This window comes from Oenanthe melanoleuca, chromosome 7 (assembly GCF_029582105.1).
Source record: "Oenanthe melanoleuca isolate GR-GAL-2019-014 chromosome 7, OMel1.0, whole genome shotgun sequence".
Taxonomy (NCBI): Eukaryota; Metazoa; Chordata; class Aves; order Passeriformes; family Muscicapidae; genus Oenanthe; species Oenanthe melanoleuca.
In genome coordinates, this window is record NC_079341.1 from 14,009,813 (window position 1) to 14,031,734 (window position 21,922).

General features: G+C 46.5%; 1 protein-coding gene across 2 annotated transcripts; it reads left to right on the plus strand.

Moving 5' to 3' along the window:
- Positions 1-10,813: 10,813 nt before the first annotated feature.
- On the plus strand, positions 10,814-14,475 carry NEUROD1 (neuronal differentiation 1). Of its 2 annotated transcripts, XM_056496358.1 has the most exons (2): positions 10,814-10,901; positions 11,989-14,475. In XM_056496358.1, the coding sequence occupies exon 2, from the start codon at positions 11,998-12,000 to the stop codon at positions 13,078-13,080; it is 1,083 nt and encodes a 360-aa protein (XP_056352333.1). In that variant the 5' UTR covers positions 10,814-10,901; positions 11,989-11,997; the 3' UTR covers positions 13,081-14,475. The 2 variants fall into 2 exon arrangements, with proteins under 2 accessions (XP_056352333.1, XP_056352332.1); XM_056496357.1 differs by lacking the exon at positions 10,814-10,901 and having other exon boundaries at positions 11,983-14,475.
- Positions 14,476-21,922: the final 7,447 nt, after the last annotated feature.

The following is a 21,922-nucleotide window of genomic DNA, read 5'->3' on the forward strand; positions in this document are numbered from 1 at the left end:
AGTAACAGCTATTGGAGAGAAAGAGATGTGAGCAAGTTTCCATCTTGTAATCTCTACGTTCTCTTAAGTGACTAGACTTTCTCCCAAAAATATTATATATGCTTAATTTCTTCTCATGTCTCTGCTGCTAAAGCTGAAAGATTTACATCCCTTCAGCTGTCATTCAGTACCAACCTATCTGAAAGAACCGTTTGCATTTTAAGACAGGAGTATGAATTTACTGAAATTTTTCAAGAAGCCAAAGAAAGATTTAGTGTATACCAGATAAGTATATAAAAGGTGGAAATGTTCATGTCATTAGAAAATCCTTTACATTTTTAATCAAAATTTGAAAAAATGTGTTTCCACATGAAGTTGCTGAAGTTGCTTGTTATCAGTCAGAATTAGTTCTATTCAAAATAACTTGATTGTTCATTCAGAAAACAGGTGTTATAAATAATAATTATATGAGAAAGCCCCTTTTTGCTCCTAAGATCTTGTATTTGAAAGCTTATCATTGTTGTAGATTGATAAGAGGACTTGCTTGAGAAAACATCAATGTGCTTCGCTAGGCAAACCCAGATGGCACTCACTAGGTACTGTGGTTGCTCACCTTTTAGCCTCTTCTTCATCGTTTGAGAACAAAATTAAAAACCACCAAGCCTTAAGTCCTTCCTAAGAGCAAATACTACCGGGGAGAGCTACCTTTTGAATTGTTTTGCGTTGACAGGCACAGACCCGGTTTGTGAATCTGTGATTTCTGCCTTCTCGGGTCTGTCTGGAGGACAGGTTCTTCAGTGCCATCTCCTGGTGGGCACGATCTGCAGGAACACCCTTGTGCAGGGTCCAGAAGAGGAAATGCCAATATAGGGATTTGTTTCTGCCAACTTATTAAACAGAATGACACAGTCTAATGGCAGATAGTTGATTTTTTTCTGCGTCTGAATTGTATAATTTGTACCATGCTTTGTAATCCTTCAGTACATACAATATATACATATATATGAATTTACTTGTACAGAAATAAATGGAGCACATAGAGCATTCCTGCTTCTTGTCTAGGATATGTGAGAATGTTGTTTTTATCAAATAAACGCAGATGTGAAGATAGGTTTTTTTGAGGCAGTTTAGCTTTCTTATTTTCATCATCTAATTAATATTTGCTCTATTGAGTATACAATAAAAGGACATCCCCATCTTCTCTGCCACAAAACCTACACAATTTTTGTGAAAGAGAGTCAATGTCATTATCATCACTTTATTGCTACTTTACAGCAACCCCTCTGTGCCATCTTCAATTATATATGTTCTGAGCTGGACTGAGGACAGAGGTGGAGAAAAAGAAATTAGTGCTGAGACATTACTGCAATTCCAGAGCAGGACAGAGCACCGACAGACAGAATCCTGCTGCTGTGTGACCATGGCATGGTCCTGGATGACAAGCAGAGGGGCCTGTTGAGGATGCACCAGAAACTGCTGAGAGCTTCCACGGCCCTGCAGACCGTGGAGCACAGCAGCACCTCTCTGCACGTTTTAATTGTGCGAGGCAACTGGCAGCTGGTATAAGTTGGAGACATTCTTCAACTCCTCTAATTTATTTCAGAAGTTGATTGGATATGCAGGAGGCAAATGAGCTCAGAAATGGCTCCAAGTTACCTCGTTTCACGTCCTCCCCCACTCCTCCCACTCATCTGCACAGCACTGCCCCCATGGCCATCCATCTCTCCAGCCCGGCACTAGCACACACAAATGAACTTCGTGCAGGTGCTCCATTTCTTCTCTGTTGCTGGTGTGAAGCAAAATATCTGATCGGTTACTTTTTGCTTCCTTTAATGTTCTAATGTCTGTATGTCACTGAAGGCTTGTTTTCAGTCTTTTGTAAACTATCTCACCATAATGGTCTAGAACATTATCTCTGATTTGCAACTCAATGCAAAGAAATGAAGATATGTTCTGTTGCACTTAACTGGATACAAAGCAAAGCAAAGCCTTGCTTAAGTTAACTTTAGCATAAAGCCTATTTAACAATTTCAATCCTTTGTAAAAGGGATTCATAGAAAATTAGAATTTTTTAAATCAAATAAATGTTACCATTAAGGTGGTTAGAAGCAAGCTTCTGATGGTTGGTGCATTAATTCCTGTACCACTAGTGATGGACACTGAATGTCTCCTTCTCTGAGCCTGATACAGACTCTTGTCTGTTTTTTTACCAAATATTGGTGTGAATCTTTTTACAGAATTCCCTTCAACCTGGTCTTAAAGAACATCAGTGCTTGGCTGGATATCTCCTTCTTAGTTTGATTGCTGACTAAAACAATTCTATTGGCCAGATAAACGAAAGCTGCCATCTCTTCAAACTGAAAATGTAGATCTAAGCAGGACTGTGTGTCTCTTCTTCAGGGTGAATGAGCACAGGGAACACTCTGGGGTTAACTTGGAGTGAGAAGAAAACCTGTTGCAGATGGACAGTGCAATGGGTAGGGTGACATGGGTTTAAGCCATCCAGGGAGATTTCAGCTTCACTGAAGACATCTCAGGACTTCCCTTCTGCCATTGCTACAAAGCTAAAAATGAGGAAAGGACAAAAATATCGTAAATATAATAGCACAGTGAAAAAAGAGTTTTCTAAACTGAGTCTCACAAACTCCAGATCTGTATCAGAGGATGGGGCAGATTACATGAACAAGAGCAAAGGGAAGAGGGAAATAGGAAAGCAGGCAGAGGGAGTGAGCCTTCCCACCCTGAACAGCATCACCTGTGACACACGGTGACACAATGCCCTGCAGTAACCACATGGCTTTTACTGAGCCCTCAAGTGCTACATGCACCTGCATTGTCACACTCGGGCTCATTTTCCCAGTCCTTAATCCAAGGGTGAGAATACAACAGTGCTGCCAAACATTGGCCAGGCTGACTCCTCACTACTGCTCCTTCCCCTTCACAGCTCCCAGCATACTGAATGAGCTGCCCCAAACTTTCAACAGAAAATTTGAAATCGAGGTCATCCAAGAAACTTATAACTACTTGTGGATCTACAGTAGAAGAAATGGATTATAAATTACACTTGAGCGTATGCCTGACACCAAATGGAATTGCCAACCCTTTCAATAATAAATCATTTTAGAAATATTGATCTATCAGAGGTAGAGATTCTTGCTGTTGTGAACCTTGACCCCAGTTTAAAAGAAAACCAAACAAAAACAAACAACCCTGCTGACAGTTGCTTTTCAATCCTGGACAACTGTAACATTTAAATTAATTGTGGAAAGAATATGTAGTCATTCTCTTTACTGATAATTTTACAAAGCATCAGTCTATCTAGAGATGACATGAATATAGAAGAACTACAGATGACAGTTTGAAACAGATCTTTAAAAAATACATCTTAATGTTATAGTCTGTATTTCTGCTTTCACCAGTGTTTTTTTTACAGTCAGTTTAAGAAGTGCTAGATCTCATTCTCCATTGCCTTGTCATTGGTTTTTAGGGTTTTTTGTGTTGCCAAAAAGATTTTGTAAATACCACAGCATGAAGTCAGAGGATAAATATACGGAAAAAAAAAATCATATATTTCTTCTCCATGGCTTCACATGTGAAATTGTCAACTACAGATCTGCAAGCCACCTGAAGAATGACCAGGTGAGAGGTCTCCACTCCTGTTGGAAGGAGAGGTTTAACACTCCCTTTCAACTATGATTCCACTCTACAAAGCAGTGGAGACAAGGGTTATTTATGTGCTCTTGTTCAAGTGAACATAAACAACTGGATGTTCTAGCAAACTGACAATAAACTTCTAACAAAGGGCCAGATGCTCTTATCCACTTGCAGGGGTGAAGAGGGACAAAATGAGTAAATATTTATATTATCATAGTGGCATGTAACTGGAGCTCAGTTGTAGGGAAAACAGTGATTTGCAAGCATGCTCCTCCTCTCCAGGGAATCCACATAAACCAAGCAAAGGTTCAGCACTGAGTAAAAAACTCTGACAGAAGGACTAAGCCAGATGAGAGAGCTACAGGTTCTCAAGACATACTTTCCTCTGGGCTCAGAAGATGACTAGCAAAGAAAAATGTTTTCCTGGTCAAGAGTCATCACAAATTAATAGGAAAGATTTACCTGGTACATGAGAGAAGTGAGTGTGCATTGTGGCACAGAACTTCAGACCCAGCACCTCAGAAATACTCCCACCTAGAGCTGTGGACTAAAGCTCAGAATTTAGGATGTCTCTCTGCAAGATTACTCCAGCCAGAACATCCTTAGCTGGCTGCTCATGCCATAACTCCACTAGAGCAAGCCAAAAGGCACCTTGCAGGCTACAGTGGGGAGATCATTCCTCATCTACTGCTTTTTTCAGGCTTGTCCACACTGCTCCCACAATCACTTAGAGTCACAGCCACCTGTTCTCTGACACTGAGCACCTCAACAAGGCTTGCATCTTCCCAACTGAAAGATCACAGAAAGTTAATTTTGCACAAGAACTTACAATAAAATATTTTGGGGTTTGGACATATTTTTGATCCTCATGGACAATTGTCTTGGAAAGTCCTTAGAACACAGTATATTTATGTCTATGTTGTGCTTGGTTTCAGCCCTAGAGCCTTGATATATCCATACCACCTGTAGCTGAATTTGAAGATTGCCCCCAGCTGATGGAGGGCAATAAAATCACACTCTGCAGGAAGTGATATAAGAACAAAAATACTTTTTTTGGATGACAAGACACCACGTTTCAAGTGTATCTTTTCAGTGAAAGAAGGTAAAAAAATGTGCTATTTAATGCGTATCCTGTCCTTTGTGGATTAGAGGATGAGACCCCCTCAATAGACAGAGAAAGAGCACATCATGTCAGTGTAGATTTGGGATAATCACACACACAGCTGGGATAGTTACTGTCCCAGGAGCATCTCTGAAAAGCAGTCACAAGTGATGACACACACTCTTAGGCACTTGGCACAATGCTGTGAGCTGACAGTGATAATCATGGGGGTAAAAAGGGAACGGTGACAGGAACGGCAGAGGAAGGCAGTCTCTTAAAATGTGGTGATGTGTATAACTAAGAATATCCTCATATGCACTCGAAATTCTTAGCAAGAGTTTCAGTTGATTATTTCTGTTGTACAGCTGTAGAGGTTACCCTGCACTGTGATGGTAAATGACTCTCCATCATGCCCAGCTCACTGTGGAGCACTTAGAGCACAGATCCAGGTGTGAACTCACTCCAAGAGGTAAAAACAAAGCCGCATTATGTAATAAGATTTAATGATTATTTGAATCTCTTTTTCCATCCCTGTGGATCATTGTTTTAATCTTTCTTGTTTTGTTCTCAGGTTATTGCTTAAACAAGTAACCATGTTCTGAGATTAATCAGGACCATTTTTGTGTATAACCCCTTTAAGAGAGTTTTGGCTTTAACTTTCTTCTATAAAGGAACACTAACAGAAGCAATATCTTTTCTAGGAAGTGCATAATGTTGGTAAAATGTTCAGATTGGATGGCCATAGGGAACAAACCCTTAAGCTTTTATGTGCACAGCCTGGGGTTCAACTGCTATTTTCTCTCAGAGGAAAAAAAAGCAGACCTTTTAAAGCCACCACTAAGGAGATTTCTATTTAGAGAATATGCAATAACTCATATTGAGACAAGATTTTAATCTCAGGAAAGCTTTGGATAATCTGCTGGCACCTGTGTTTGATGCTCTTCCACCCCATTGCACTGCTTAGACTGAGGCCAAAGGCCAGATCCTGCAAGTGTGTTTGTGGCAACAGTCCTGCTTAGAGAGTTTTAGAGAAAAGAGGCAAAGACTGGTCAGGGTCTGCCCTTGAAAGTATCATCTGTTAGGAAATTACACCAGTGTCATCATCTTTTATATTCCTTTAGAGCCTCGTATTCTTTTTAACAAGCACTGCACCAATTGACATTATTTGTTGTAAATATCACAGCACTGCCTTGTGCAGCCTTTCTGGAGGACACGGTGTGAAGTATAAACCACTCAGCCTGAGGGAACCAGGAGAAGGGTTATATCTAGGATGATTTTAGAAAGAATTGGGAAAGGTTTTTCACACGGAGATCTCAGCTGCTGGAGGTTGTGCATCAGCCTGTGTGTGATGTAGAGAGACTTTTATAGAGGTTTCACAATACAAGCAAGAGGGGATGGGATTGGTACCGTGCAGATACCATTGGAGATGCTGTGGAGTCCTGCTGCTGCTGAGGCCTCACATCCAACTGAGATGTGAGCTCCAGTTAACAAGTGTGGTGCTTGTAGAAGTTCAGCCTCTGCAGCTCAAGGAAAGATAAATAATTGTACAAAATAAAAATGGGCTTGGATTTGATAATTTGGGCACACAGTGAATGGTGTAAAAGGAGATAATGTGGCTGGGCATAGGAAAGAAAAGGAAAACAATTCTACATTGGTGTAGAGTTACATGTATCTTACATAGATACATGTATCTTTCATCCCCTTAAAAACGAGCTTTATTCATTCGAAAGGGTTAAAAATAACATCAGATTTCTCTCCTTCTTTGATTCATGTGTCCCATTTTAAAGTCTACACCCTGTGAAGAGGAGTGCATTATCAAGGAAAGAGGCTTGCCAGGGACAGAAGGCAATTTCCCGTAGCAGGTGCGTACAGCAGGTGGTACACAGTGTACCTGCAACGAAAAGGTAGATTTAGGCTAAGATTTTATTTAATATGGAAAACTTATTGCATCCTGAGCCACTACTGGGGATGTGCCAAAAATCGTGTCTGCAGCATGATTTATTACGTGAAAATACCACCGAACTAATCAGTGGAGTTACTAATTAATACAAATCTGCATTTTTGCATAAGCAATTAGTGCAAAGAGAGTGCAATGAAAGAGGAAGTTTGACTCATTTAATCTCAGTGTCTATTCAAGCGGAAAGACCCACTAGGGCAAGGCACTAGGATCTACATTTGGAATTTTTTTTTCCTTTTGATTAGTTAAAGGAACTAAAAGGTCAAATTATCAATATTTAATTCAAATGGAAATGCATTTGTTCAAGAGGAAAGAAAACACTTTATTTAAACAAGGTGGGACTCTGGGGGTAAATGCCTGGATCAAAAATAATTAGATTTTGCAGTTACAACAGCATCTAAATCCCTTCTGATAAGAATCCTTTTTCCTAATAACAGAGGTGGTTTGACACCGATAGCAAAGACTGCTGACGCTATTTAAACGGTAGCTCAGGCGGTAGCCAGCCTACCAATACAATTTAGACATTTGCTTTAATGGTACGTACTTCTCTGATTTGTTTTTTTTTTTTAATCAATTTGAATTATATTTTAAATCTATTGTGATTTCATAATTGTGTGCACTTGACTAAAAGAGTAATTTTAAAAGCTGATAATTAAACCTTGGTGGTGATGTATTTTCCATTAACTAAATAGAAGTTTACATTTATAGAATTAAAGTAACAACAGCATTTATCTAGCGGGGAAAGGCTCAATAAAATTAATACACCGAGTTTTAAGGGGGGAAAGAGCGGAGAAGGCACCTTAACGAGCCGTACCAATTTTCGAGCCCAGATGCACATTGTATCCTAGAGAGACGCTGCGAAGCGCAGAGCAGTCTCGCCCCGCACCGAACCGGTACCGGAGCGGCGGCTCGGAGCGTTGTTCTCCGGCGGAGATTGCCGAGCCACGCACCGGAGCAGGCTGCCACAGCCCGGAGCCACCCGGGCGGAGGGGCTGCGCTCTCCTCCCGTCCCCTCCTGTGCCCGCAGCTGTGAGTGGGCGAGCGGGGAGCACCGCGGGCAAGCACAAGCCGCCCTTCCCGAGCCCGACCCCACGGTGCGGTGCGCTGGGACGGAGGGACAGGACAGACAGCGGGGAGAGACGCTTTCCCTTCTCTGTTTTGGTTCAGGATAACCCTCGCGTGTTGTGTGAGCACCTCTCTGGAGAGGAGAGAACGGGAAACCTGGCAGCGAAAGGAGAGAGCCCGGGCAGTAAATCACTCGCTCAATTATAAGCGCGGCTTCCTCTCTCCAATAGCTCCAAGCTATTTGGGGAGGCATCTTTTCCCCGCACTCTCGCAGGTGCAATATGAATCAATTATCTTAATTAAGATAATGCCGCAAACCCAAGAGATTTCATCGGGAGCGGATTTCGCGCTCCGGACAACTGCAAGGCGTTTCCACAGCGCCGCTGCCCCCGCAAGAAGCCCCCCTCCCGCCCGGCTGGGACGGGGCTCGGCCCCAGCGGCCACCCGCGGAGGGGCCGCGCTGGCCGCAGCCGCGGCGGGCCCCAGGCGGCCCCGGGAGCGCTCCCGCCCCCCGCCAGGGCCGGGGCAGCAGCTGGGGCGGGAGCGGGGGCGGCCCGGCCGGCGCAGCTTTGTTGGGACGCGTGCGGTTCGCGTGCCGCGCCGCGGGAGGAGGGGAGGGGGCGGGAAGGGGGCGAGGGAGGGAGGGCAGCGAGGAAAAAGAAAAGGAAAAGAAAATAAAAGTAAAGGGGAAAAAGAGAAATTAAAAAGACAGGGGAAAGGAAAGGCAAAAGGAAAAATTTGAAATATAATTTTAAAAAATAGAGAGGGGAAAGAAAACCAAAGGATTCGGGAGGAAAAATAAACAGAAGCCGAATTAGAAGCCAGATGGAGAAGGAGGAGTCTGTAGGTCAGAGAGAAAAAAAAAAGACACGCTTGGAGCAATAAAATCAAGCGGCGGGGGGAAGAGGAGAAACAGGGAAGGTGGGAAACTGGAGCCGTTGAGCCAGGGGACGGCCCGAGTAGGGGAGGCAGAGCCGACTGCCTGGGAGACCGGGAGAAGCAGCAGGGCCGAAGCAGCGGGAAGGATGAAGGCGGAGCGGCAGAGAGCCCCGAGCCCGGCCCCGGCCCCGGCCCCGACGGGCGGCACGGAGCAGCGCCTCGGACCTGTCGGCCCGGCTATTCACGCGTGTCCCCTCGCCACAACCCACTGGGACGGAACGAGCCGGGCTCAGTGGGTTTAAACCCCTCTGTCCGACTGCCTGCTCCTTTATTTGTCTCTCTAGTTACCTGCCAGTCGACAACGTGTTGATTTTATTTTGCTCCTAGGGAAGATGACTGTGTTGATCACACCCAGAAGCACCCCAAAGCTCTCACCGCTTCCCGAGATCCAGTTTTCTGCCAGTGCCCTCCTCCCAATATTTTTTCCTAGTGTTTCCCAGAGCCCCACATTCCCGGGTGTATTCACAGACAGTCCCATTCAAAGGGACATTTTCCAGCACCCAAGACAGGGCTGGACCGGACCCATCTCTCTCCTGCGCTCTCCAAACCGGTTCGAGCCTCTCCGCCCCCAAAACGCGCCCGTTCCGGCAGCGCGGCTGCCCCGGCAGCTCCCGTTAATGGGGTCGCGATCTCTCGGGGGCCGCTGGCCCGGCCCAGCCGCCCCGGGCACGGGCACGCTCCCGGACCCTGGCCCAAGGGCACCTCTGTGCCCAGAGAAGGCTCGCCACGGGCAGGGGCTATCCATCAGCGGCTCGGGGCCGGTGCTTTTCTCCCCTCCGTGCCCCGCGAAGGGCCGCAGCCGCCGGTGACCCGCGGGTGCCCCGCTCCAGCCCCACCGCCGGACCTGGAACACACCGCGCTGCTGGCCCTCGCTGCCCGCGGAGAACCGGCCAGCTCTGAAATAACAAAAAGTAGCCGGTTGCCCTCCGTGTTCGATTACCGAGAACATCCCCGGAGTCCCCTCCTGCTGCCCCGCCGGCCTCGGGCTATGTAGGTCACCAACAGGAGAGAAACATTTTAGGAACAACCCGACCTGGAAAATTATTTTCCAAATCCATCTCCTTAGGGCGGAATTATTTGTTTCGCATTTAAAGCCTCAAGAGGCGAAAATAATTTTATTTTATTGAACAAATATCCGGATAATGAGGGGCGGTAGCACAGCTATCATGCGAGGGGGCTATGTCCCTCCTTAAAGAGCATCCCTAAGGTTCAGCGGCCTTTGCAAACTCCGCCGAGGCGTTTAAGGACTCCAAAACCACCCCGCTCGGCGTCTTTCCTCCAAACTTCCCGTTAACCGGCAGTATTCCCACCGGGCTTTGGGACAGACCGGGAGCCGTGTGTGTGCTTGTGTCACAGCAGCGCCGGGACGCCCGTTTTCCCCAGCACCGCGAAAAGCGGGGAAAGAGAGGGGGCGAGAGCGGCAGGGACCGTGACAGGGAATCACCGGGGGTCAGCGGCGCCCGTTAGGAGATGGACGGGGGGGCGGCGGGGACCCTCCCCCCAGAACAATGGGAACAATGCGGCGCGGCGGGCGGGCGCTGGGCGCGGTGCGGAGCGGTGTGCGGCGGTGTGTGAGCGGTGTGCGGCGGTGTGTGAGCGGTGCGGCGGTGTGTGAGCGGTGCTGAGCGGTGTGGGAGCGGTGTGCTGAGCGGTGTGAGCGGTGTGTGGCGGTGTGTGAGCGGTGTGCGGCGGTGTGTGAGCGGTGCAGCGGTGGTGAGCGGTGTGTGAGCGGTGTGTGAGCGGTGCTGAGCGGTGCGCTGAGCGGTGCTGAGCGGTGCTGAGCGGTGTGCGGCGGTGCGCGGCGGTGTGCGGGCGGCCGGGCGGTGACAGATGGCGCGGCCCGCGGGTCAGCGCGGGCGTGGCGGCTCCGCGGGCGGGCGCGCGGCCGCATACAAATAAGGCGCGTCACGTGGGGGGGGCGCCGCGCGCCTGACGTGCGCGGCCATATGGCGCGTGCCACCGGGCGGGGCGGGGCGCGGGGCGGGGCGCAGGCGCGCGGGGCGCGGCGGCCGGCGGGGCCCGGGTCCCGGTGCCGGCCCCCGCCGCGCATCCTCCGTCCCGCTATATAACGGGGGGAGCCCGGCGCTGGGCAACCTCGGCAAAAAAAACACCGCGCACGCACATTCACACGCGCGGCGCCCTCGCACGGAGAGCTGTGCCGGGGTTATGAGACCGTCACCGCGCAGGAGAGGCTGAGCAACGGAGGTAACGGGAAACCGTGTTTTACCCCGGAAAAAGGGCTCGCGGCGGCTGCCGGGGTGGGAGAGCACCCTGCGAGGTCGGGGCGGACGGGATCTGCCTCTGCCGGAACGGCCGCAGGTTTATTGTCACTTGCGGTCGTTCCTGCGGGTGTGAGCGGGCGCACCTGTATCCATCCATACAGGCACACATACATATGTGTGTACATATATATGTAAATGTGTATATGCGTCCATACACAAATATAAATATGTATCTGTGCGTCCGCTTATACAGACGCGCATCACATATGCTGATGTGCTTCCACCGATGCACCTCCGAACTTTCGGCTCCCTTTCCTCCGCGGAGCGCGATCGCCACGGTCCCAGCGCAGGCTGCGCCTCGGCGGGCGTGCGGCATTGTTTCTTCCCGGTGTGCCCGACGCTACCGGGGGGCGGTCGCAGCCCCACACGAAAGGTCCCCGCGGGGACCGGGGGGAGCGATGCTCGTTTGCAACAGAGAGACGGCGGAGCCGGGGAGCCGGGGCCAATGCCGCACCTGTTACCGCGGGCAGGGTGCGCAGCCCCGCCGCGGGCACCCAGTGACGGTCCTGGGGACGAAGGCGGGACCGGGGAGCAGGTGCTGGGTGCCCGCTGGGGCGGCACAAGCCCCACGCAAGGAAGCGGCAAGGGGGAGCCGCGGAGAGCGGCGGGGACGGTAGTCACAGGAGCCATCCGTCCCTGCAGGTGCCTTGTGTCCGCCTTCCCCTATTCGGTAAAAATGTTTGAGAATTTTTTTTTTCCGAAACAAAACAAACCAACCCACTCGCTTGGTCCACTTGCGTCGTGCCGCTCGGGCTGCCTTCCACACGCATAATCTACTTATATTCCCCGCTAATATCGGCGAGTTACATAATGGTATCTGAACATATGTCAACTTAATTACAAGGCAGAAACGCGTAGACAATTAAAAGTTTGCCCTGGCACGGTGGGGAGTCCAGGGCTTCCCTCGGGAGGGGGTGGTGGGACCGGGGAGCGAAGCGCGGGCAACTTCTCCCCGCGGGTGGCTGCTCCGGGTGCTGACACGTCTCTTTTCTGTCTCCTCCGCGATGCAGAGGCTCACCATGACCAAGTCGTACAGCGAGAGCGGGCTGATGGGCGAGCCCCAGCCGCAGGGCCCCCCGAGCTGGACGGACGAGTGCCTCAGCTCCCAGGACGAGGAGCACGAGGCGGACAAGAAGGAGGAGGACCTGGAGGCTCTGCACGCCGAGGCCGAGGAGGACTCGCTGCGGAACGGAGAGGAGGAGGACGAGGAGGACGACTTGGACGAAGAGGAGGAGGAAGAGGAGGAGGAGGAAGACGACGACCAGAAGCCCAAGAGGCGGGGCCCCAAGAAGAAGAAGATGACCAAGGCGCGCATGGAGCGGTTCAAGCTGCGGCGCATGAAGGCCAATGCCCGGGAGCGCAACCGCATGCACGGGCTGAACGCGGCCCTGGACAACCTGCGCAAGGTGGTGCCCTGCTACTCCAAGACGCAGAAGCTCTCCAAGATCGAGACCCTGCGCCTGGCCAAGAACTACATCTGGGCGCTCTCCGAGATCCTCCGCTCGGGCAAGAGCCCGGACCTGGTGTCCTTCGTGCAGACCCTCTGCAAGGGCCTGTCGCAGCCCACCACCAACTTGGTGGCCGGCTGCCTGCAGCTCAACCCGCGGACTTTCCTCCCGGAGCAGAGCCAGGAGGTGCCGCCGCACGTGGCGGCGGCGGCGGGCGCGCCCTTCCCGGCGCATCCCTACCCCTACCAGTCGCCGGGCTTGCCCAGCCCGCCCTACGGCACCATGGACAGCTCCCACCTCTTCCACCTCAAGCCGCCGCACGCCTACGGCGCCGCGCTGGAGCCCTTCTTCGAGAGCGGGCTGGCGGAGGGCGCCAGCCCCGCCTTCGACGGGCCGCTCAGCCCGCCCCTCAGCGTGAACGGCAACTTCTCCTTCAAGCACGAGCCGGCCGCCGACTTCGACAAGAGCTACGCCTTCTCCATGCACTACCCCGCCGCCGCCGCCGCGCTGGCCGCCGCGCCCGCCCACGCCGCCATCTTCCCGCCCGCCGCCTCCCGCTGCGAGATCCCGGTGGACGGGCTGGCGCCCTACGAGGGCCACCCGCACCACGAGCGCGTCCTCAGCGCCCAGCTCAACGCCATCTTCCACGACTGAGGAGGGCCGGGAGCCGCGCCCCGCCGCCCGCACCGCCTTGTTTACAGGGGCAGCCCGGCCGGGCCCCCCGCTCACCCGCTGTCTTTGCTGCCGCTCCTCCGAGCGACGCTCTAAATTGGGGTAGGGGCACTGGGATCGCGTCAATTACCTGATCGGGATAACAAAATCACAAGCAATAATTAGGATCTATGCAATTTTTAAACTAGCGATGGGCCAATTACAAAATATATATGAAATCTATATTTTTCAACCAACGTTTTACTACTTGTTACCTTTCCCATGCTGAATTATTTTGTTGTGATTTTGTACAGAATTTTTAATGACTTTTTATAACGTGAATTTCCTATTTTAAACCATGCAGCTTCATCAATTTTTATACATATTGGAAAGGTAGAATTATATCTAATTTATACAAAATGATTTAACTAATTTAAACCAGCAGAAAAGTGCTTAGAGAAGTTATGTTGCCTTAGCACTTCTTTCCTTTTCAAATAGATGAAGAAGAAAAAAAAATGCACAATCCGGGCAATTTCTTTCCCATGCAAGTCTCTTTTTTCTTTTTTTTTTTTCTTTTTTTTTTTTTTTTCTTTTTTTTTTTCCAGTTACTTTTTCCTTTCTCCCGTACAATAAGAACCAGATCCCCTAGGTCTTGAGAAGATATAAGAACGATAGACTTATTTTCTATTAAAACATATCATTCCAACACATTACTTGCACAAACTTGTATATAAAGATTATAAGCAAATGCCAACACCCTTTTTAAATCGAAAGCTGCTTGACTATCACATACAATTTGCACTGTTTCTTTTTAGTCTTTGAACCCCTTGGCATTCCGTGGTTTTGGTTCGTTGGATTTCTTTTTTTGTTTTATTTTTTTTTTAAAGATAACTTGAAGATGTTAATGTTTCCAGGCGCTATAAATGCATGATTTTATACATGTTCACACAATCCGTGGTTGTCATATGCTCATTTTATGAATCCGAACCGAAATCTAATCAGGTTGTTAAAGTCGGGCTATATACCTATTGTAGTCGATTAGTACGGTAGCTTGAAACAAATTCAAACCATTTAATCCGTAATTAGAACAATAGCTATTGCATGTACAATGCAGTCCAGAATAAGTGCTGTTTGAAATGTAACGCTGGTTCAACTGGAATCAATCTGTACTGTAATTTTGTTTGTAATCCTGTATATTATGGTGTAATGCACACTGGGATTTTAGAAAAAAAAAACATCCATCCTTTGGCAACAACATAGTATTGAACATTTGGTCGAATGTTGCATTTTTCCTTAAATGTGATTTTTTTTTTCTTAGTGTATGTAATTCCTATGGGATTATTGTTTTATTCGGATAGCTCATGAAAGGTGCAACACTTATTATTTGTAGAATAAAATTGGACTAAAAAAAAAAAAAAAAAAAGGACGCGGATTCTTTGCTTACCTTGCGGGACTCTCGGGGCGGGGGTGTTCGTTTGTTGACAGCGAACGCGTCTATTTGCAATGCTGATTTTGTGGGGCGAGGGGAACGGGGCAGGAGCGCGGTTCGCCTGGGAGCTGCGGCTGCGGCACGGGCTGCGCGGGGCGGCTCAGCCCGAGCCCCGCGTCCGGCCCCGGCCCGCGGGGTGTCCGCGGCCAGCTCTGCATCCAGCCCCGGCCCGCGGGGTGTCCGTGGCCAGCTCTGCATCCAGCCCCGGCCCGCGGGGTGTCCGTGGCCAGCTCTGCATCCAGCCCCGGCCCGCGGGGTGTCCGTGGCCAGCGCCAGCCCGCGGGGTGTCCGTGGCCAGCTCTGCATCCAGCCCCGGCCCGCGGGGTGTCCGTGGCCAGCCCCGGCCCGCGGGGTGTCCGCGGCCGGCCCCGCATCCAGCCCCGGCCGCCCCGCACACATCGGGAGCGGGCGCTTCGGTCCCGGCGCGCCGGCAGCAGGTGCGCCTTCCTTCCCCCCTCTCCACCCGGCCAGGCAGACCTGGACCCGCGCTATCGATTCATCGTTCCTTCCTTTCCCAGACGGGAAACGTATTCCTTTAATCTTCACTGATTATTCCGAGGCTTAGGAAACCCGGAGACACAACCTGCGGGAGAGCAATTCCCCTAATGACCAGGAACAATTATCAACAGGTCTTTGCCTGCGACCGTCAGAAACAGATTTAAGATATTACCTGAAATACTTTATATGAAGCCTGTCAAAAAGCGGAGGTATTTAATAATGTTTTAGCAGAAAGTAAACACGCTTTCCTATGGATAAGGGCTTTTTTTTTTTTTTTTTTTTTTTTTTTTTTTTTTTTTTTTTTTGCCCCAGGAGAAATCGAGCTTCTGGCGTCACTTTTAAAGGTGTTTGTAGCTACGGAAGTCCAAGGTGTAAGCATGGCAAACCTGTCCCAGCAGTTCAGCAGCCTCTGCTGCCAGGCTTCCCCGTTAAAAACATGCTAAAATTTAATTGAGATGCCGACTGATGCATTTTGCAGCATCTCCCTGCATTTTGCCAGAGCCTGCAGCTCCACACTCGAAGACTGTTGCTGAATCTGAATAGAAAGAAAGCAAAAGGCAACTTTTCAAGCACCCATTAACCTTTCCCAGTCAGTGGCAATACAGGTACATGTGCCCTAGATAACCGAGGGGGATGGATGGATGGATGAATGACGATTTTTCAGGTAAAATTGAAAAAGCTGACCCAGGCTTGCTTGCCTTTTGGTTATGCACCTTCTTCCTAAATACAAGGATTCTTCTAGTCAGTCAAGGGGCAACTCACATGCCACCATCTTTTATTCAAAGGCAGGCACAGATGTTCCTTCTGCAGGGGAGGTTTTAATTTATGAAAATGATATTGTTTATGCATGAATGCACTCTGCATAACACACAGTACTTCCATCTGATGAGAGAAATACCACAGAACCAGTGCCAATGTCAGGAACATATTCTGCAAATTTAGTTGCTTAAATGTTTAATGAATATTTGGAAGGCATTTCCAAAGCACAAGAAACCTTTTCAATTACCTTTTCTTTTTCCACTGTTGATAACAAAATTCAACTCCTCCAGCCAATGCAACCTACTTAAAAGATCTACCTAGGCAATCTCAATATTTGCTACTGTGATACTTCAGAGAAAGTAGTGTTTTAATGCTATGAGCATTCTAACAAGGAAAATTAATTAGGCATTTTGGTAACTAGAGGCTCTATTCTACAAATCACTGGTGAGTTTTCTTATTTCAATTAGTTTTGGGTGGTTTTTTCCCTAACACCACCCTTGTAAAATATTGGATACCTTCTCCCATCCCCCGCTTTCCTGATGCTTCTGATGTCTCCATGATATTTCTTTCATACTATTAACATCAAGCCAAATGTTGAAATTTCTGCTCATGACTCCCACAGGAAGGTCTATCAAGGTCTCCTTTAATGGAAAGAATTACTCACACTGCTCCTCTCCTATGAACATATCGCTAATTAGCTAAGGCTACAGGGGGATTATCAAACCTCCGCACGCAGAGAAAACTCTGGGGTTGGTTTGTACCCACACACATACTGGGTCAGCCAGCACAGGCCTAAAACTCCATTTTGTTGTGACCAATGGCCTTTCCCTTCTTCTTTATAACATGCTTTTGACAGCAGAAATTGCTCTGCCACCAGTGCATTCTTGAGGTTAAATCTGGAGCTGTAGTACGTAAGAAACAGTCACAACTTGCAGATTTTCCCTTCTTGGTGCTCTGAACAACAGAAGAGGATCTGTGGAGGTTGTGGACCCAGACACAGCTGAAGCCCCAGCCAGGGCAGAGGAATCTGAAATGGTGGAATTCCAGGTTACATCCACAAGATGTCTGAGAGACTGAAGCCCCTGTTTTTTCCTAGCCCAAATGAACAACAGGTCTGGGCAACATCAGACCTTGGCCCAGTGCACTCAGAAGGAGTCTCCAGGTGAAGGGAAGTAGATTCAAGGAAAGCCAATATTCCTGAATTCACCAGAAGAAAACAGAGCCACTTTCTCCAAAAGATACTCTTACAGAATATTAGTAAACTAAATGGAAAAGCAACATGCAATTCCAAAGGTAATAAGGATTAATAGAAATAATTCTAAACTAAATACTGGGAGCAAGTAAAACAAGTCTTTTCTATCATCTGCAATAGTAAAGAAATCTTGAAATTATTTCAATATTGTAACTGATTAAAAATAGATCCACCAGGACCTTATAAATTGCTTTTGACATATTAAAAATGAGTTTCTTCTTTAAAAAAAATACTTCTGTTCAGAGAACCATCTTGTAAATTAATTTTAGAAATTATAGAGTTAAATTTCTTTCTCTTTTTTATATATATAAAAGGTACCTTAAGGTGAAAAAAATCAAACCAACCCCACTCATTTCTATTGAGGAAGAACAGAAATGAAACTTGGAGTTCTGCCTGGTGCTGTATCAGGGAATATATGCAGAAATTGGTCTTTGTTTTTATTGACCAAGATGGGTTGTATGGTAATTATTTCTGAAATTATAAATTGTCTACACTCTTTCCTTAGCTGAAGATCTCATATTAAAAAAAAACCATGAAAAGCACAGTACATAAGCATATACTGAAACAGTGAGCTGAAGATCTACAAATACACTGTTGTTTAGATATCTACATAAATGTTTTTTAAATAATTCATATATGTATTTAACAAACTGTCAGAAGCTATGCAATACAAAATTAAAACTGACAATGCTCTCAAAGCACTCTCTTAAGTATTTAGGTTGCCTACAGGGTATGTGAAACAGAATATCAGCCCTAGTTTTCTGTTCCCTAGCTTGTAGTGGTTTTGCAGCATAGAGTTAACTGAATTTTTCATGAAATAAAATAGAAGCAACTAATATTTACATGTTTACCAACACTGTGACAGAGCAATAGAAAATAAGATTCAGAGGGAAAAAATACCTTAAAAAGATAGCATACCAACCTTAATGCAAAGAAAAAAAAAATACTCTGATCAATTCTTTCTCATTTTATATTCTTCCTATTACCACATTTTTCTCTATTGTTCTGATTAAGATTAATTTCAATTCATGGGAGTATCAGGAATGGCTGCAACTTTAGACTGCATTTCTGCAGCTTTTTACACCTGCATAATAATTTCACTTATTCTTGTTGTTCTCTTTGCAAAGGTTTGTCCATTTCCTTTCCTACTTTTCTTTATCTGTTCTTTAATGCTTTCCTTCTTTTGAAAATGTAAAGATGTGTAGCAATAGCAATGCTCTCTTCTACAGACCATTGATGCCATTTTCCTCAGAACAGTTTATGGCTTTGCTTATTGTGCAGAAAAAAAATTGTGTTTTGCTTAATGTCACTTCTTCATGGTAAACCAACTCAACAGAGCTGAATTAACATTGTGAATTACAAAAGATTATTTTCTAAAGTAGAAATGTAGAAAGGAAGCATTAGGAGGACTAATATCTGTGAATGAACAGCTCAAGTATAACTGGCTATACACTAAACCCTCATTGCATAAACACACATTGTAGCCAGAAAAACATACAAGCCAAGAGTATGCTGCCAACTTCAAAATTCATGTTTCTCCAGAAGGAAATTTCCATTAGCTACAGAAAACAAGTCATATACCAGAAATGTTCAGTCAAAAGCTCTGGAATGGGGATCAGGTGTTTTCCCCAGAGTGTCCCCTCATCTCTTCTTGTTTAAATTCCTGTTCCTTAACTTGAACATCACATTTTTTTATTAATCCAAAACTGGCCTACTTACCTTCTTGCATGTTTACAGACATTTTTCTTGAGGTGGGAGGACATATTTTCCAATAGCAAGCTTTACCTGCTTGCTGTCCTTCAGTTAACACTAGCTGTACTTCCCTCACTCACTATTTCTCTCACAGGTTGTCCTACCTCTTTCTTCACAAGGTTCTTCTAGAAAAGTTCTGAGGCTCTCACTACTTCTTAGCATCTAGAGAGCAAAGGGTGATTTCCAGAAAGAAACACTGTTGGTTAAGGAGAGCTTAGCTCCTCTCTTTGTTTCCTACTACCTCTTCTCTTGGTCCAGAGGATGCTTCCCCCTCCTAGGCCATCTGGTTGTGCTCAAGGCCAGCACCCTGACCTGGGGTAAAACCTCCCCTGGGTCCAGACTGCTGAGAAGAAACTCTAAGAAACCACAAGGGAGATGTCCCTTCTCTCATGCAAGATCTATGATTTAGAAGAGGCTCTTATGTGTGGTGTCTGCATTCGTCTTATTGCAGCCATGTCTGTGCCATATCCAGGTCCTGACCCACAAACTTGATATTTTTGCCTGTCTTTGGACCTACCCTGATAACACAAGTTTTCCTGGTGGCTGCTGGGCTACTGTCACCTGACCTGGCCTAATGGCTCTGCTTTTAAGCTTGATGGACCTACCTTGATACAAGTCTGGCTATCTGGGCTCTTGTCGAACTTAGCTAGTTCTGTTTACCTTGGTCAGATTTATGGGATCCTACCTGACTTCCTTTATGAAGCAGCCTGCTCCTACTGCTCCTCAGAATTCCTCCTCTTGTGCTTCTGGCTGCAAGGCCCATGAGGCCATTACTGAGCCTTAAAAGTCTTGAGCATCCCCACCTGCAATCCCCTCACTGACCCTACACATGAGCCTGGAGCTCTATTTAAAGTCAGTCTGGGACTACAACTCCTTCAATTACAGATGCTGATTGATGCTGGTCTGCAGCTCAGCCACAATCCTGATCTGGCTCTGAACCCTGATGATCCAGACCTGCCTCATCACTATAAGCTTGGCTGATGATTTGGGTTTTTGATGAATTCTAGCACCCTCCCAGTCTTCCTTGCTCAGGTACTTCCAGGTGGGTCCTGGACAGAAAAGTCCCTGCCTTGCTAGCACTGGCAGCTTTCTCAGTTCCCTATTCCTTAGGGAGCAGCTGGCCCTTGCTGTTCTTGACAATGGCTTTGCTCCCCTTTCTGGTGTGTGTCTTCTTCCCCCCGCCCTCTTTTTTTTCCCCTGACTTTACCTGAGATATTTGTCTCAAAAAACCCCACCAAATAAAAATGTGAAGACCATTGCTAAGACAGCTCCACATCCTCTCTGGAAACCATCTGGAAAGTTTCAAAACTTAATTTGAAGGTTTATTATAAAACATGTTATTCAACTTAATGTTTATTAAGGGGTGAACACGGCTTCTCTATTTTCTTGTACCTGTTGGTATTGAATCATAAGATGGGTTGGGTTGGAAATGACATTAAAGATTATCTTGTACCAATACCCTTGATATGCACATGGTCACCTTTCACTAAAACAGGTTGCTCAGAGCTCCATCCAATCTGGCCTTAAACACTTCCAGGGATGGGCCATCCACAACTTGTCTGAGCAGCTTATTCAAGTGCCTCACCACCCTTCCAGCAAAGAACTTTTTCCTAATACCTAGGCTGAACCTACTCACAGCTGGAAACCATTCCCCCTTGTCTGTTGCAACATGCTCTCTTGAAAAGTCTCTCTGCATCTTTCTTGTAAGCTCCTTTCAGCTACTGGAATCAAAATGCATGTGAGAGAACAGGAAAGTAAAACACACTTTACCTGCTTTGGCTGACCTGCAATGTGTCCTGCATCATCCCATTTCCTTGTGCAGCACACTGTATATCTAGAAGTCCCTTGATCATTCTGTTGTCACAGGTACTGAAATGCTCCATTTCCAAAATTGGCTATGTCAAAGATGTTGAAGAAACCAAGGCTGTTGCCTGTAGGCTCAGTGCTCTATGCTGCCTGAATGCCTACTATGCAATTCCTACTGATTGTCTTGCATTTTCTTTTTCTTTCTCTGATATGAGAACAGTACAGAAGAAACTACATTAGATCATCAACACACAACCATTTCTTACAAGAAAGCTCAAGGAAGTTTTATGTGTGACAGTTCCAGACATTGTCTAGATTAATTGTGATTTATCTAATCTAATCAAGTCTAAATAAAGTCTGATAAAAATATATTGCTGGACTATTTAATACATTTCCAAATTCAGTGTGCAAATCTGAAATTTGTGATAACTAAAAAAAAAAAAGAGGTCTGTTAGAATAGACTAGTTTAGAACTTTCCCCCCCAGGAAAATAGTGTCTGTCTCAGATTTAGAAAGAATTGTGGGGATTGAGGATTTGTGAACAGTAGCAAAACACACTGAACAGACTTGTATGGGTTTTGTTACTATAACACAGCTCTCTTACCATTTTATGTTTTTACCTAATACATTTTGTACCTAAACTGCTCCTGATTTAATAGACTTTTCAAGTAATGCCTAAAAGAAGGTGTTAGAAATTTTAATTACATCACTTGAGGGATATTACAAATCTCTTAGGAACTGAAGTAGTTTTCCACTGGCGGTACTGAAAAGACTATGATTTTAGGGTTCTAAGCCAGTTATCAGTTTACCCTCTCCTCTACCTTAGAAGAAATTATCTTGTGATAATATATAAGATACACTAGGTGGTATAGGCTAGTAAATTGTCCCAGAAACAAATACAAATGACTGCAGGGGGTTATACAGGGCATACAGCCTCAAAAGAGATTTAACTATATCTAGCTTCACATTGTGCTTTATCTTCCAGTTAATGATTTAGCTTTCCTTTTGAATGCACGTTAAAGATCACTGACACCAAATAACAGGCACAAGTTGAATTGGCTCATCTACTGCTGTATCAGAATGAAAAATGTTAAGGCAAGCTTGTTTGGCTCATGGTTTTTCCTGCCTCATCACCCACTTTTTTTGCTTAAATATATATTTTGCATAAAACTTCTGCACTCCACACATAACTTAAATTATTTATACCTTATTCTGTCTGATTACTTTGCAGTTGAGATATTTATATTTCAACAAAGAAGACCTAAGGGACAAAACAAAAATTGAGACAAT

Coding starts and splice junctions, on each gene's coding strand:
- NEUROD1 (XM_056496357.1), top strand. CDS start 11,983: ATGCAGAGGCTCACCATGACCAAGTCGTACAGCGAGAGCGGGCTGATG.